The 17,454-nt window shown below is 41.1% G+C and overlaps 1 protein-coding gene across 2 annotated transcripts in view; it reads right to left on the reverse strand.

Annotated features, from left to right (window-relative positions):
• The window catches only part of TRIP13 (thyroid hormone receptor interactor 13), a 121,662-nt gene that overhangs the window by 52,637 nt on the left and 51,571 nt on the right, over nucleotides 1-17,454 (reverse strand). For both annotated transcript variants that reach the window (XM_073678440.1, XM_073678439.1), the window contains exons 5-6: nucleotides 7,590-7,645; nucleotides 4,911-5,001 (exon numbers count right to left, since the gene is read on the reverse strand). In XM_073678440.1, the coding sequence (XP_073534541.1) occupies nucleotides 4,911-5,001; nucleotides 7,590-7,645 (147 nt within the window). The remainder of the gene's footprint in view (nucleotides 1-4,910; nucleotides 5,002-7,589; nucleotides 7,646-17,454) is intronic.

Raw genomic sequence — 17,454 nt, forward strand, 5'->3', positions numbered from 1 at the left:
TGTTTAGGTGTTAATGATGGCTTATGTTTAGCTTTTCTTTTATGTAAATCTCATTTCATTTAGGCAGTTTCTTACAGTTCGGTCACAGACATTGACTCCAGTTTCCTCCCATTCGTTCCTCATTTGTTTTGTTGTGCATTTCCTGTTTTGGAGACATATTGCTTTAAGTTTCCGGACTTGATGCTTTGATGTCTTCCTTGGTCTACCAGTATGTTTGCCTTTAACAACCTTCCCATGTTGTTTGTATTTGGTCCAGATTTTAGACACAGCTGACTGTGAATGACCAACATCTTTTGCAACATTGCATGATGATTTACCTTCTTTTAAAAGTTTGATAATCCTCTCCTTTGTTTCAATTGACATCTCTCGTGTTGGAGCCATGATTCATGTCAGTGCACTTGGTTCAACAGCTCTCCAAGGTGTGATCACTCCTTTTTAGATGCAGACTAACAAGCAGATCTAATTTGATGCAGGTGCTAGTTTTGGAAAATGAAGATTTACAGGGTGATTCCATAATTTTTTCCTCAAAATTGAGTGATTCCATAATTTTTTCCCTCTGCTTGGTCTGAAAAAATTACCCTTACTGAGTACCACATTTTTAATCTTGATATCTTTTAGTGTTTCTTAAAGCCCTAAAGTTGTCAAAGTTTGAAATGACTTTAGTTTTGTGCCATGTCTGTGATCTGCTTTTTTTCAACAACATTAAACAACTGAATGAACATCCTCAGAGCCCGGTGATTCCATAATTTTTGCCAGGGGTTGTATGAGAGACAATCACCTTTCACAACTGGTTCAGGACCCAACAAGAAGGGGGGCACTGCTAGACCTAATATTAACCAACAGGCCAGATCACAAATCAAATATACGAGTTGGGGGTCACTTGGGTAATAGTGATCACAAAATAATATGTTTTCATGTATCCTTTAATAAGATGTGTAGCAGAGGGGTTACAAGGATACTAAACTTCAGGAAGGCAAATTTCCAATGGTTGAGGGATGATCTTAGTGCAATAAACTTTGAAGATATCCAGAGACATAAATCTACACAAAGCAAATGGGAGACATTTATTAGCATCCTGAATAGGACTTGTGCACAATATATACCCTATGGGAATAAACATGCTAGAAATAGGAGGAAACCACTATGGCTAAATAGAGCTGTAAGGGGCGCAATAAGTGACAAAAAGAAAGCATTTAGAGAAATAAAGCAAGTAGGTAGTGATGAGGCATTAAATAAATACAGAAAATTAAATTCTGTAAAAACCAAATCAAGGCAGCAAAGATTGAGACAGAGAGACTCATTGCCAGAGAAAGTAAAAATAATCCCAAAATATTCTTTAACTACATAAATAGTAAGAAACTAAAAAATGATAGTGTTGGCCCCCTTAAAAATAGTATGAGTGAAATGGTGGATGAGGATGAGGAAAGAGCCAATATACTAAAGGATTTTCTTTCAACAGTATTTACACAAGAAAATCGCATGACAGAAAACATGATCAGTGATAACAAAATTTCTCCATTAAATGTCACTTGCTTAACCGAGCAGGAAGTACGGCGGAATCTAAAAATCACTAAAGCTGACAAATCCTGGATGGGATACACCCGCGAGTACTACAGGAATTAAGTAACGTCATAGATAGACCATTATTTTTAATCTTTAAAGGTTCCATAATAACAGGGTCTGTACCACAGGACTGACGTATAGAAAATGTGGAGCCAATATTCAAAAAGGGGACAAAAACCGAACTTGGAAATTATAGGCCAGTAAGCTTAACCTTTACTGTGGGTAAAATCCTGCTGCGTTTTCTAAGAGATGGTATACCAGAGTGTCTGAATAAGAATAACCTCATGACCCAATATCAACATGGGTTTACGAGGGACCGTTCCTGTCAAACTAATCTGATTAGCTTTTATGAGGAGGCAAGTTCCGGACAGGACCAAGGAAATGCAGTGGATGTTGTGTATATGGACTTTTCAAAAGCTTTTGATACGGTTCCACACAACAGGTTGATACATAAAATGAGAACAATGGGGATAGGGGAAAATATATGTAAGTGGGTTAAGAACTGGCTCAGTGATAGGAAACGAAGGGTGGTTATTAATGGAACACACTCAGACTGGGTGACAGTTAACAGTGGGGTACCACAGGGGTCAGTATTGGGCCTGCTTCTTTTTAACATATTTATTAATGACCTTGTAGGGGGCATACAGAGTAGTATTTCTATATTTGCAGATGATACTAAACTCGGCAGGGTAATCAATATAGAGGAGGACAATTTTATATTACAGGAGGCTCTATGTAAACTAGAAGCTTGGGCAGAGCAGTGAGACTATGGAACTCTCTGCTGCATGATGTAATGAGTGATTCACTACTAAAATTTTACAAGGGCCTGGATGCCTTTCTTGAAAAGTATAATATTACAGGTTATATATACTAGATTCCTTGATAGGGCGTTGATCCAGGAAACTAGTCTGATTGCCGTATGTGGAGTCAGGAAGGGATTTTTTCACCAATGCGAAGCTTACCGTTCGCCACATGTTTTTTTTTTGCCTTCCTCTGGATCAATATGTTAGGCTATGGGTTGAACTAGATGGACTTAGTCTTCCTTCAACCTTAAAAACTATGTTACATAATGAGAGCACCAGAGCACATGCATATCATTAGGGCAGAAATTAAAATGAAGATTATAAAATAACCACTGGACAGATTTCATCAACAAAGGTATCATTTTACTCAGTATAAAGGCTCCCACCTGACAGTGTATGTGGTTTACTAAGCACAATCCTGCTGACAGGTGCACTTTAAGTTTCATCATAGCCATGAAGCACATTATGGATTGCTACATGGGTACAAGATCAGAACCACAGTCTGTACATGAATGCAGCACCAGAACCACTGTCACTACATGAATGAAGCACCAGTAACACCATCAGTACATGAATGAAGCACCAGTAACACCATCATTACATGAATGAAGCTCCAGTAACACAGTCAGTACTTGAATGTAGCGCCAGAAGCACTATCAGTACACAAATGTAGCGCCAGAAGCACCATCAGTACTTGAATTCAGAGCCAGAACTACCATCAGTACATGTAAACAGCACCAAGATTAGTACAGCGATCAATTTTAATGTCAGGACAGCCCTATATATAATTGTATTGCTTGAACCTACATCTCCCAATATGTTATTAACAATGGTAAGGGTATCCTGGGAGTTTTTGTTACCAGCCATCAACAGCGGACTATACAGCATACATATCACTGATGAGACACAGTCACTATCACAAATAAACATTTAAATCCAGGTACCTCATAGATGGCATCTTCTCTGATTGGAGTTATTCCCCTCCCTTTTGTTCCCATGTAGCACAGATGAGATTTCATGCCCAGAGTTAGTCTCTGCAGACCCCCCTCTTTTTAGTCTTCAGCAGCACTTCCCGACAGTGCTCTTGAAAATAAAAGAATCATTATACTGCTCAATCTATAAAAATATCTCCCATGCTAAGTCTTTGAATAAATAATTGCCCCTCACTTTTCTGCACAAAATATCAACTCCACACTGCCCATCGCCATAATATCCCTCCACACTGCCTCACTCTATAATGTTCCTCCTTCCTGCGGGCCACAACAGACCCTCTGACAGGCAACATGCGGCCCGTGGGCCATATGTTGTGCAGGCCTGCTTCAATACCTGCCTGGAGTAAGGTTTCTGGTGGCGTTTTTAACCTGGTGTATTGTTATTCAAGTGTGACTTTTTAAAGGATTTGCAACATACTGCGCTAAAAAACTGTAAATAAAATATAACGGTTAAAGAAAAAGGCTAAGTGCCCACGATGCAGAAATGCTGCAGATTTTTTCCGCATCTCCCTGGCAGGAAAAATGCATGCGGATTTTACATGCATTTTTCCTGCCAGGTAGAAGCGTTTGTCAAGCGTTTTTGCATGCATTTCTGCATGCGGGTTATCAAGCGCTTTTCCAAGCGATTTTAGCATCACTTGGAAAATTGCTTGACAACTTGGTCACACTATATAAATCCATGCAACCGGCATGGATTTATATAGTGTGACCAAGTAATAGTTAAAAAAAAAAAAAAAAATGGTAAAAAAAATAAAAGATAAACATACTTGCCTTCCAATGGCCCCGGTGTTTTCTCTGCCGCGTCCGGTCTTCCTGCGTCTTGCGGTGGTCTAAAAAGACCTGCGATGATGTCATTTAGTCATGTGACAGGTCACACGACCGCTGACGTCAGCGGTCGCGTGACCTGTCACATGACTAAATGACGTCACCGCAGGTCCTTTTAGACCATCGCGAGCAATACAAGAAACCGGACTTAGTGGAGAAAACACCGGGGGCCATCGGAAGGTAAGTATAATGTTTATTTTTTTATTTTAAATTCTTTTTTTAACAGGTTCTATGGTACCTAAGTCTGGAGGAAAGTCTCCTCTTCTCCAGACCCGGGTACCATCTGCACATTGAATCGCTTTATATCCGCATGTGCTCATGCGGATATTATGCGATTCAATGCAAGTCAATGGCGGCAATTACGCTGCGTGTCCACAAAATTAATGGACGTTACGTATTTTTCCACAATTGGGGACCTTGGGGCACGTATTACCAAGTGTTTTTTAAGCGTTTTCGTTGCGGAAATTCTGCGGCAAAAACGCTTGAAAAACGCATAGTGGGCACGCAGCCAAAAAGCATTTTTGATTTGATGCTAAGTACTTGAACCGTGAGGGCCACCACTTTGAAGAAGTTTTAAAAAAAAAAAAATTAATGTAAGTAGAAAAAAGGGACTTCATTGACAGCAATGAATTGATTTATAAGTAAATATATATAAAAACAAAAACACATTATAATATTATTTGAGAACTATACCAAACAGAAAACTCACAATACACTAAAAACTCACCGTGCAAAAGGACGACTCTGTTCCATGCAATCAAATTGCTATCGACATTTTTATCAGAGAACAGCAGTGTTGTGGTAACATAATCTAAAAGCTTTAAAAAAAAAAAAATAATGATGATGATCATTTACAGTCGATACGGAAAGTATTCAGACCTTTTTAAATGTTTCACTCTTTGTTTCATTGCAGCCATTTGGTAAATTCTAAACAGTTCATTTTTTTTCTCATTAAGGGTATGTGCACACGATGCAGAAATGAAGCAGAAAATTTCTGCATCATTTCTGCATCTCCCTGGCAGAAAAAACGCATGCAGATTGTGCATGCGTTTTTCCTGCGGAATACATGCGGATTCACAGGCGTTTCCGCATGTGGATTGACAAGCGCTTTCCAGGCGATTTTAGCATCACCTGGAAAGTACTTGACAACTAGGTCACACTATATAAATCCATGCAACCGGCATGGATTTATATAGTGTGACCCGAGAGAGTGGTAAAAATAAAAAATAAATGTATACACTTTACCCTCTGATGGCCCGCGCTGTCCTGCTCAATCCGTTCTCCCTCGCCGGCAACTTTGAATTGAAAGACCTGCCGACGTCAGCGTCACGTGACCCATCACATGACTCTGAAGTCAGCGCAGGTCCTTCAACTCACTGCAAAGTGCCGGGAACCAAGCAGGAGCGGTGCGCGGGCCGACAGAAGGTAAGTATACATTTATTTTTATTTTACTCTTTTTTTACAGCTTTTTTAATGGTACCTGGGTGTGGATGAGACTCTCCTCTACACCCGGGTACCATCCGCACATTAGAACGCGCCAATAACGCAAGTACAAATGCAGTCTTGCGGAATTGGCGCGTTCTAATGCAAGTCAATGGCGGCGAAAATGCCGCATTTACGCAAAATTAATTGACATGCTGTGGATTTTTGAGCGCAGTGTTTACGCTGTGGAAAAATCCGCATCATGGGCACAGCACATGCGGATTTCAATTGGGGAACATTGCTGCCCTTCTACCATGTGTTTTTAATGCATTTCCGCAGCGTTTACGCAACTGCAAAAACGCAGCGGAAACGCATTAAAAACGCATCGTGTGAACTCAGCCTAAAGTACACTCTGCACCTCATCTTGACTGAAAAAAAAACAGAAATGTAGACATTTTTGCAAATTTATTAAAAGAGAAAAACTGAAATATCACATGGTCATGAGTATTCAGACCCTTTACTCAGACACTCATATTTAAGTCACATGCGGTCTATTTCCTTGTGATCCTCCATGAGATGGTTCTACTCCTTCATTGGAGTCCAGCTGTGTTTAATTAAACTGATAGGACTTGATTTGGCAAGGCACACACCAGTCCATATAAGACCTCACAGCTCAAAATGTATGTCAAACCAAATTAGAATCATGAGCTCAAAGGAACTGCCCAAGGAGCTCAGAGACAAAATTGTGGCAAGGCACAGATCTGGCCAAGGTTACAAAAGAATTTCTACATTACTTAAGGTTTCTAAGAGCACAGTGGCTTACATAATCCTTAAATGGAAGAAGTTTGGGACCAACAGAAGTCTTCCTAGACCTGGCCATCCAGCCAAACAGAGCAATCGTGGGAGAAGAACCTTGGTGAGAGAGGTAAAGAAGAACCCCAAAATCACTGTGGCTGAGCTCCAGAGATGCAGTAGGGAGATGGGAGAATCATCTGCAGCCCTCCACCAGTCAGGCCTTTATGGCAGAGTGGCCCGACGGAAGCCTCTCCTCAGTGCAAGACATATGAAAGCCTGAAAAGAGTTTGCTCAAAAACACATGAAGGACTCCCAGATTATGAGAAATAAGATTCTCTGGTCGGATGAGACGAAGATAGAACTTTTTGGTGATAATTCTAAGCGGTATGTGTGGAGAAAACCAGGCACTGCTCATCATCTGCCCAATACAATCCCAACAGTGAAACATGGTGGTGGCAGCATCATTCCATGGGGCGGTTTTTCAGCTGCAGGGACAGGACGACTGGTTGCAATTGAAGGAAACATGAATGCGGCCAAGTACAGAGATATCCTGGATGAAGACCTCTTCCAGAGTGCTCTGGACCTCAGACTTGGCCGAAGGTTCACCTTCCAACAAGACAATGACCCTAAGCACACAGCTAAAATAACAAAGGAGTGGCTTCAGAACAACTCTGTGACAATTCTTGACTGGCCCAGACAGAGCCCTGACCTAAACCCAATTGAGCATCTCTGGAGAGACCTGGAAATGGCTGTCCACCAACATTCACTATCCAACCTGATGAAACTGGAGAGGATCTGCAAGGAAGAATGGCAGAGGATCCCCAAATATTTCAGTTTTTCTTTTTTAATAAATTTGCAAAAATGTCTACATTTCTGTTTTTTTTCAATCAAGATGGGGTGCAGAGTGTACTTTAATGAGAAAAAAATGAACTTTTTAGAATTTACCAAATGGCAGCAATGAAACAAAGAGTGAAAAATGTAAAGGTGTCTGAATACTTTCCGTACCCACTGTATATAGTGAAAGAAACAGTTGCAAACAATTTTAGGGCAACTAAATACAAATTGTTCCAAAAGACTTCTATTCTTTCTTTTTCCATTTCCAAAATTATTTTTCTTCTTACGAGGATTACCAGGAGTCAGATGAGAATAAGCTTTTTTTAATTTCTTGAAATATACTAAACAGACTCACGTTTGACTTTATTCCGCTGTCGTAAATTAGACTCTCCCATAGCCTATGAAAATCAGCTGAAAAAGACAAATGACTAATGAAAACAGATATTAAATGGATTGGCCAACTTCTGGTCAAATTTCTACACTGCCTTAAACAGTTGTTAACTTATCTCAGCAATCATAAATACTATCACACATCAACCATTGCTTACTCCCAAGCGGTATTTTAAATTAGTTATCCAAGTGCTAAAACATATTCTGAAAACTAAGACTACTTTAACGCCTTCCACAGCAATTAGTTTTGGTATTAAAAGTTTTCATATTTGAAGCAGGTCTATGGAGTCAGTAAGCCAAACCTCCGACTCCACAGCACTGGTCACTACTGAGCGTGTACATAAAGTGCAGCACAGATTCATCTCTACTAAAAGCCGAGATCCTTAGGTCAGGAATAGAACTGACATTTATAGGACATTTCATAACTTTCCCAAATTCTTATGAAAAAATTCATAATAGGCTGTGTAACCTCACTCTGCTGGCATTCAGTCTTGTCTTGAGCAAGACAGAGTTGAGCTGTTCTTCCAATGTGGAGGATAGGTTCAGGAGGCAGGTGAATAAGTGGCTCATAAGCGTGGAAGAAAGCAGATTTCTCTCATAAGATATATTACAAAGTTTATATTTGCCTGTACAACCAATTTATGCAAAATTTGTTGAAAGTACAGTTCCCATTTTATAAAATTTACCATACATCTACTTTACATAAAAATAATTCTTCAACTGTTTAAATTTTTTTTTTTTTTTGGGGGGGGGGGGGTGTGGGTGACATCAGAAGGCTTAAAACTTTCTGCAAAAAAAATAATCATATTTTCAAGTCTAAGCGGTAGCATTTCTCCTTGTAGAGAGTGACATACCGGCCCCGGCATACCAATGTAAGGAGGCTTAATCATCATGCAATGCTCCGCTGGGAAATTAAATATGTAATTGCACGGTGAATAATCCTCCTTACATTGGCATGCCAGGGCTGGCATGTCACTCTCCACAAGGAGAAATGTTACCCCTTAGACCTCAGTCCAGAGCCTCTCAACTAGCCAAATCAGATCGCATACTTTGCACTGATGAGGGGCAGTCTCCCGAAACACAGTGTCTGCAAAAATGAGATTCTGATTTGGCTTTTGTCCCAAGTCATAATGCAAGGCTCGTTAAAGGGTCGATAGTCACTTGTAAGATTGCTGCTTCCAACAGGTAGAGCTATATAGTTCTAGTCCTCTTCTTCTCTGAAGAAGCAATTTGCATTCATATTTTCAAGGAAATTTTCAAAACCTATTTTGTATTTTTCTTTAAAAACAAACAAACACATTTTTAAAAGCGACTTTGAGGGACCTGTATACACTGCTTAAGTACTTACCGATCTTGGATGTATGGATATGTCCAGGCGATTTTGCATGCACAGAGGCTGTGTGTGCACTATCGCTGCCGGCTGTCAGCTGTTTCTGACAGCTGACACCCAGTACTGAGTGCCAAGAGTGGTGCCCGCACCACTCCCGGCACTTTAACCCCCTAAATGCTACGATCTATATTAATCACAGCACTTAGAAGGCAGGCAGAGGGAGTGAGTACCGCCCCTGCACTCCAATCTGTGCCCCCGTGATAACATCGCTGGCGCCCGATCGCTGACATGGTGCTACTCTGGATGGGATGGCTGCCGCATCTGCCCCCCTTATTGTGTCCACGCTGCTGATTGTGAACTGGGGGTGGTTGTTACTGCTGATGCCTCTGATCCTCCATGATATTCAGGGAGGGGAGCTTGAGCTGGAGCATAAGCGCTGTTCTTGTGGATTATTCCTCTTTTAAATGGGATCCACAACGCTGTTTTTTTCCCCAGTTCCTCCTCCTCCAGTCCCAGGTAATTTCCCCCTTCCTAATCAGGATGTGCTATCCTCGCGTACCCCGGCCAGCGTTTTTGCACAGGGCGCCAACATTTTCATCCAGTGTGCCCCATCCAACATCACTTTGGCATGCCCATTCTCAGTGTGGCTTGCGCCAGTGACTTCAGCGGAGCTCGCCGACATCAGACAAGCGTCAAGGCCACTCCAGCCTGCTGCACCAAGCGGAAGTTGACAGCTCGGACAGCAGAAGATGGAGAGGGCGGCACGGCGGTCTGAGACATCCTATGCATATCCGTCTCTTGCCACCCGCTCGTGCATCAAAGCCCCCACTGGACCTGTGAACGACATTTCCATGACCCTGTAGGCCAGTGCCACAGGGATGTAGCCTGTTATTTTGGACACCAGGACAGAGCTAGGTAATGTGGCATCGCTGTAATCGTACTTACCTGAAGAATAAAGCTGCCTTATCAATTTTACCACAAGCGTAACGGCATAAAACATCACCCCCTCAAAGAAAAACAAAAAAAAAACAATTCCTGAATTGCTGGTTTGTGTTTATTCTGCCTCCCAAAAGCCAGAATAGAGGAGATCAAAAAATGCCATGTGCCCGGAAATGGAACCAATAAAAACATTAACTTGTCCCGCAAAAAACAAGCCCTCACATGACTCTGTTGGCCGAAATATGCAATAAAAAGCGTCTTTTATTGTGTGAAAGCGGCAAAACAAAAAAACGGAAATAAATCTGGTATCGCTGTAATCGCAACGACTCGAAAAATAAAGTTGTCTTATCACTTATAAAGCACGAGGATCGGTGTAAAAAATAAATAAAACCAAATCTTCACCTGCTGTTGATTTTTCATTCAGCCTCCCAAAGATCGCAGTAAGGCTCGGCCCACATTTATCCTGACTGAGTGCTTACACCGGGGTTTCTGTGTAAATCTCTGAAATACGTGATTCAGACTGAACCCCCAGCAGAAGATTAATATTTATGAGGCAGATAGAGGCACTGTGGACGCCATCTGACCTGTGATCCGGAGGTGTCCGTGTTTTTTGGTGTGCATAAAAGCATGGTGCGCCACATTTTTGTGCACTTTTGAAAAGGACAACGCTGAACAGAGGCCAGAAAAAGTACAGAGTAACTCTTCTGCCTCATAGTAAATAAATCCCTCAGGGGTTTCATCTGAATCACGTCACTCGGAGATTTAGATGGAAACCCCAAATAAGTGCTCAGCTTAGAGTGCCGGATAAATGTAATCCGAAACACAAAAGCTTCAACTAGATCCACAAAAAGATCAAGTCCCCACTCAGGTCCGTCATTTGTAATAGAAAATATAAAGGGCTTCCACGTTACTGGTAGTACAAAGGCTCCTTGCCCTCCAGAAGAAATTCAGCAAATTCTGTGCTCCCAAATCCAAATTCTGTGCCACCCTCCCTTCTGAGCCCAAGTGTTCCTAAACCACATTTACCGTCCACATGTTTGGCATTTCTGTAGCGATAAGAGCTTGCTTAATTTACATGTGCATGTCTCCAGAAGCATGAGCTGGGCACAACAATGTACTGGTCACTACAACGTATCGTTCACTACAACAGCAGTTTGCAATTTTCACTCAGCAACATCCACTGCTGCTCTTCTAGCACTTAGAGGCTCTGTATATGGAGTTCGCAAATTAATCTAGGAAAATCTGCACTACGGAAGGCAAATAGCTCTCCGTCCCTCCAAAGTCTCGCCGTGTGGCAAAGCAGTACTGTACAGCCACATATAGGGTATTTCTACATTCAGCAGAAATTGTGGGACAAATTTTGGTGCCATTTTTACCAAATTCCCTTGTGAAATTGTAAAACCTGGGGATAAAACAACATTTTTGTGCTAATAAAATAAAAAAAGTAAAATCTGCACTATAATATGGCGCTTCTTCCCGTCTGAACTTTTCACTGTGCCTGTAAAGTATTTCACTATTACATGTAGGGTATTGGCGCACTCAGGAGAAATTTTTACAACAAACTGATGTCCATTTCTTCCTATAAGTCCTTAGAAAAGTTAAGAACTTGGGGCTAAAATAACATTTTAGTGGTAAAAATGTTATTATTCTTTCTTCACCGCCAAATGGTATAAAATTTTGTGAGGTACATGTGGTGTAAATATGATCACTGCACCCCTAGATGAATTCATTGAGAGGTAGTTTGTAAAATGAGGGCAGTTATGGGCTGTTCTAGCACCTAACAGGCTCTGCTAATGTGACATGGCACCCTGAAACCACTTCAGCAAAATCTGAACTTCAATATGGCGCTTCTTCCCTTCTGAGCTTTGCACTGTGCTTTAATAGTAGTTTTTGACCACACATTGAGTATTGGTGTACTCAGGAGAAATTGCACAACCAATTTTGGGGTCCATTTTCTCCTACTATCCTTGTCAAAATGAGAAAATCTGAAACTAAAAATATTTTTATGGGAAAAATATATTTTTTTCATTTTTACAGATCAACATAAAATTCTGTGAAGCACTTGTGAGTTCAAGGTGCTCACCACACATTTAGATACATTCCTTGAGGGGTCTAGTTTTCAAAATGGGGTCACTAGTTTCACTGTTTAGGCACATAAGGGGCTCTCCAAATGTGACATGGCGTCTGCTAATGATTCCAGCTAATTTTGTGCTCCAAAAGTTAAATGGAGCTCCTTCCATTCCGAGCCCTGTCGTACTTCCAAACACTAGTTTTCGTCATAATATTTGGTATCTGCATACTAAGGAGAAATTGCATAACAAATTGTACACTGCATTTTGACCTGGTACCTTTGTGAAAATGTAAAATTTAAGGCTAAAAACATTTTTGTGGAGAAAAACAGATTTTTAGAATTTTTACGGCTTTACGTTATAAACGTCTGTGAAGCACCCGGGGTTTAAGGTGATCACCAAACATCTAGATACATTCCTTGAGGGGTCTAGTTTCCAAAATGGAGTCACTTGGTTGGGGTTTCCACTCTGTTTAGGCACATCAAGGGCTCTTCAAACTAGACATGGCATCTGCTAATGATTCAATTTTACAGTCAAAAAGTCAAACAGTGAGCCTTCCCTTCCGAGCCCTGCTGTGCGCCCAAACAGTAGTTTTCCCCACATATGGGGTATCAGCATACTCAGGAGAAATTGTACAACAATTTTTGGCGTCCTTTTTCTCCTGTTACCCTTGTGAAAATATCAAAATTTGGGTCCCAAATAAAAATTTTGCGAAAAAAAGTTACATTTTCATTTATTCCTTCCACATTCCATTTATTTCTGTGAAGAACCTGAATGTGGTTTTGAGCACCTTGAGGGGTCCTTTTTTTAAAATGGTGTCACTTTTGGGTATTATCCCTCATATAGGCCCCTCAAAGTCACTTCGAATATGATATTGTCCCTAAAGAAAATGGGTTTTGTATATTTTCTTGAAAAAATTAGAAATCGCTGGTTTACTTTTAACCCTTAGGCTGTGTGCCCACGATGTGTTTTTTAAGCATTTCTGCAGCGGCAAAAACGCTTAAAAAATGCATGGTAGAAGGCCTGCCATGTTCCCCAATGATAATCCGCATGTGCTGTGCACATGCTGCGGAAATTTCCGCTGCGGATTATCATTGCGGAAAAAAATGTAGCACTACCAATTATTTTGCGTAAGTGCTGCGTTTTCGCCGCCATTGACTTGCATTAGAACGCGCCAATTCCGCAAGACTGCATCTGTACTTGCGTAATTGGCGCATTCTAATGTGCGGATGGTACCCGGGTGTGGAGGACAGGAGACTCTCCTCTGGACCCAGGTACCATTAAAAGCTGTAAAAAAAAATAAAGATTATATTCACCTTCCGACGGCCCCCGGACTCCTTCCCTGTGCTTGCCTGCAGATCTATAAGGACTGAAGGTCCTGCGGTGACGTCACAGTCATGTGACGGCAGGTCCTTCAGTACAGAGTACCGCGATCTGCCGGCAGCCAGCACAGGAGCGCAGCAAGACTGCAGGGGCCATCGGAAGGTAAGTATAGGTTTCTTTTTTGGCATTCTCTCGGGTCACACTATATAAATCCATGCTGTTTGCGTGGATTTATATAGTGTGACCGAGTTGTCAAGCACTTTCCAAGTGATGCTAAAATCGCTTGTCAACCCGCATGCGGAAATGCAAGTGAAGAATGCTTCATTTCCGCATGTCCCTGGCAGGAAAACGCATGTACAATCCGCATGCGTTTTTTTCTGCCAGGGAGATGCAGAAACGCTCAAAAAAATCCTGAGCATTTCTGCATCGTGGGCACATAGCCTTATAACGTCCTAACAAAAAAATTATGTTTCAAAAATTGTGATATTGTAAAGTAGACATGTGGGAAATTTTATTTATTAACTATTTTGTGTGCGTTCACTCTTGTTCAAGGGCATAACAATAAGAAGTTTGAAAATTGCTAAATTTTCGCCAAATTTCAGATTTTTTTCACAAAAAACGAGTTATATCGAACAAAATTTTACCACTACCATGAAGTACAATATGTCACGAAAAGACTATCTCAGGATCAATGGGATTCGTTGAAGCGTTCCAGAGATATTACCTCATAAAGTCACATATGAAGGTTATAAGAGGCTTGGGTGGTAAAGAGGTTAATAAAATGAAAGCATAACCACTGTTTACATTTTTATTTCATAAATTAATAGTACACATAAAATAAGCAACTTTGTAATATATCTTATCAGAGAAATGTTTCTTTCTCTCTTTCTCGTTTTTTGCTCCCCTTCTTCCCAGAGCCATAACTTTATTTTTCCTTCAATATGGATGTGTGAAGGCTTGTTTTTTGCGGGACGAGTTGTACTTTTGAACGACACAATTGATTTTACCATATAATGTACTGGAAAACGGGGAAAAAAAATCCACGTCCTGTGATATTGCAAAAAAAAGTGCAATTCCACAATTGTTTTTTGGGTTTTTTATTTACCATGTTGACTAAATGCTAAAACGGACCTGCCAACAAGATTCTCGAGGTCATTACGAGTTTGTAGACACCAAACGTGAATATGTTCTTTTTTAAGTGGTAAAAAAAAAAAAAAGTCACCATTTTTCTAGACTCGTAGGGTCTCCATTTTCGGGATCTGGGGCTGGGTGAGGGCTTACTTTTTGCGCGCTGAGCTGATGTTTTTATTGATACCATCTTGTGGTAGACACAATGTTTTGATCGCCTGTTATTGCATTTTATTGCAATGTTGGGGCGACCAAAATAACCTAATTCTGGCATTTTGATTATTTTTCTCGTTACACCGTTTACCGATCGGATTCTTGTTATATTTTGATAGATCGGGCATTTCTGAAAGTGGCAATACCAAATATGTGTATTTTTGATTTTTTTTGGTTATTTTAGGAGATTTGAAGATGCGATCATCTGATTGCTTGTGCTTCAGCCTTGCTATGTGTAGCAGAATTGATCAGCAATGACAAACACAGGGGTCTCCTGCAGACCCTGGGTTGTCATGCCAGCCCATTGATCATGTGACAGGGGAGCTGATGGGCGGGTCTTATGACACATTTTTGGCATGGGCATGTTAAATGTCGCTGTCAGGGATTGACAGCGGCATTTAACATGCTAACAGTTGCGTGTGGATCACGATTCCACCAGCGGCTGTTAGAGGCACATGATAGCTGATCAGATCAGCTGTCATGCGCCTGAAAAGATGCGGACTCAGCGCCAGAGTTCGGTTCAAAGGGAGAGACTCGACATATGACGCATAGATATGTCGTGAAAGGGTTAAGGGCACACTGATATTACACATTGGATCATGCATGATGAGTGAAAGTTGAAGTTCAACTTGAAAATACAGTGCTGGCCAAAAGTATTGGCACCCCTGCAATTCTGTCAGATAATACTCAGTTTCTTTCTGAAAATGATTGCAATCACAAATTCTTTGGTATTATTCTCTTCATTTAATTTGTCTTCAATGAAAAAAACACAAAGAATTGTCCTAAAGCCAAATTGGATATAATTCCACACCAAACCTAAAAATGGGGGTGGAAAAAGTATTGGCACCCTTTGAAAAATCATGTGATGCTTCTCTAATTCGTGTAATTAACAGCTCCTGTAACTTACCGGTGGCACCTAACAGGTGTTGGCAATAACTAAATCACACTTGCAGCCAGTTAACATGGATTAAAGTTGTCTCAACCTCTGTCCTGTGTCCTTGTGTATACCACATTGAGCATGGAGAAAAGAAAGACGACCAAAGAACTGTCTGAGGACTTGAGAAACCAAATTGTGAGGAAGCATGAGCAATCTCAAGGCTACAAGTCCATCTCCAAAGACCTGAATGTTCCTGTGTCTTCCGTGCGCAGTGTCATCAAAAAGTTTAAAGCCCATGGCACTGTGGCTAACCTCCCTAGATGTGGACGGAAAAGAAAAATTGACGAGAGATTTCAACGCAAGATTGTGCGGATGGTGGATAAAGAACCTTGACTAACATCCAAACAAGTTCAAGCTGCCCTGCAGTCCAAGGGTACAACAGTGTCAACCCGTACTATCCGTCGGCGTCTGAATGAAAAGGGACTGTATGGTAGGATACCCACCCAGGAAGACCCCACTTCTTACCCCGAGACATAAAAAAGCCAGGCTGGAGTTTGCCAAAACTCACCTGAGAAAGCCTAAAACGTTTTAGAAGAATGTTTTCTGGTCAGATGAGACAAAAGTAGAGCTTTTTGGGAAAAAGCATCAACATAGAGTGTACAGGAAAAAAAAGAGGCATTCAAAGAAAAGAACACGGTCCCTACAGTCAAACATGGCGGAGGTTCCCTGATGTTTTGGGGTTGCTTTGCTGCCTCTGGCACTGGACTGCTTGACCGTGTGCATGGCATTATGAAGTCTGAAGACTACCAACAAATTTTGCAGCATAATGTAGGGCCCAGTGTGAGAAAGCTGGGTCTCCCTCAGAGGTCATGGGTCTTCCAGCAGGACAATGACCCAAAACACACTTCCAAAAGCACTATAAAATGGTTTTAGAGAAAGCACTGGAGACTTGTAAGGTGGCCAGCAATGAGTCCAGACCTAAATCCAATAGAACACCTGTGGAGAGATCTCAAAATGGCAGTTTGGAGAAGGCACCCTTCAAATATCAGGGACCTGGAGCAGTTTGCCAAAGAAGAATGGTCTACAATTCCAGCAGAGCACTGTAAGAAACGCATTGATGGTTACCCGAAGCGGTTGTTCGCAGTTATTTTGGCTAAAGGTTGTGCAACCAAGTATTAGGCTGAGGGTGCCAATACTTTTGTCCAGCCTTTTTTTGGAGTTTTGTGTGAAATGATCAATGATTTGATTTTTGCTTCATTCTCTTTTGTGTTTTTTCCTTGCAAGCAAATTAAATGAAGAGAATAATACCAAAGAATTTGTGATTGCAATAATTTTCAGGAAGAAACTGAGTATTATCTGACAGAATTGCAGGGGTGCCAATACTTTTGGCCAGCACTGTATTTATGGATATAAACTGTGGAATTTGTGAAGAATAAAAGGATGCATCAATAGTAAATGGAGACCACAATCATTAATTTTCTGGTGCTTTAGAATCCAACCCTCAATTAGTTTAAGAAAGAAAATTAAATCACATGCGGATCACAGGATAAGGGCATCAGTGAGCTCCTGCACTTTCTGTCGTGCCACTTGGCAGTGCTAGGTGCACTCCTTTATAATCCAGAGGTTCTCAATTGGATTCATGTATGTGGAATGTGGGGGTCAGTCAATGACAAATAATGCAGTTTAACCCCCAAATATTTAATTTCCACATTTTCATTATTACATTACCGAGATAGGAGACAACAGTTATTAATGATAAGATTTTATGTAGATGGGAAGGGGAGACTGGAAGCAGAACAAGAATGTCGCTGGGAGTTTTGGGGGAGCAGCAGTGTGAAAGTGGGGGGACAATAGGAAAGTGGACAAAGACCTCATTGCCTACCTTTTTCGCTGTAGTTTCAAACATCCATTACCAAAATCTCCATTGTCTGTGGTATAAGGGTTTGTGTTT

This window comes from Phyllobates terribilis, unplaced genomic scaffold, assembly GCF_046119375.1.
Source record: "Phyllobates terribilis strain yellow unplaced genomic scaffold, ASM4611937v1 Scaffold_4__5_contigs__length_816908805, whole genome shotgun sequence".
Classification (NCBI taxonomy): domain Eukaryota; kingdom Metazoa; phylum Chordata; class Amphibia; order Anura; family Dendrobatidae; genus Phyllobates; species Phyllobates terribilis.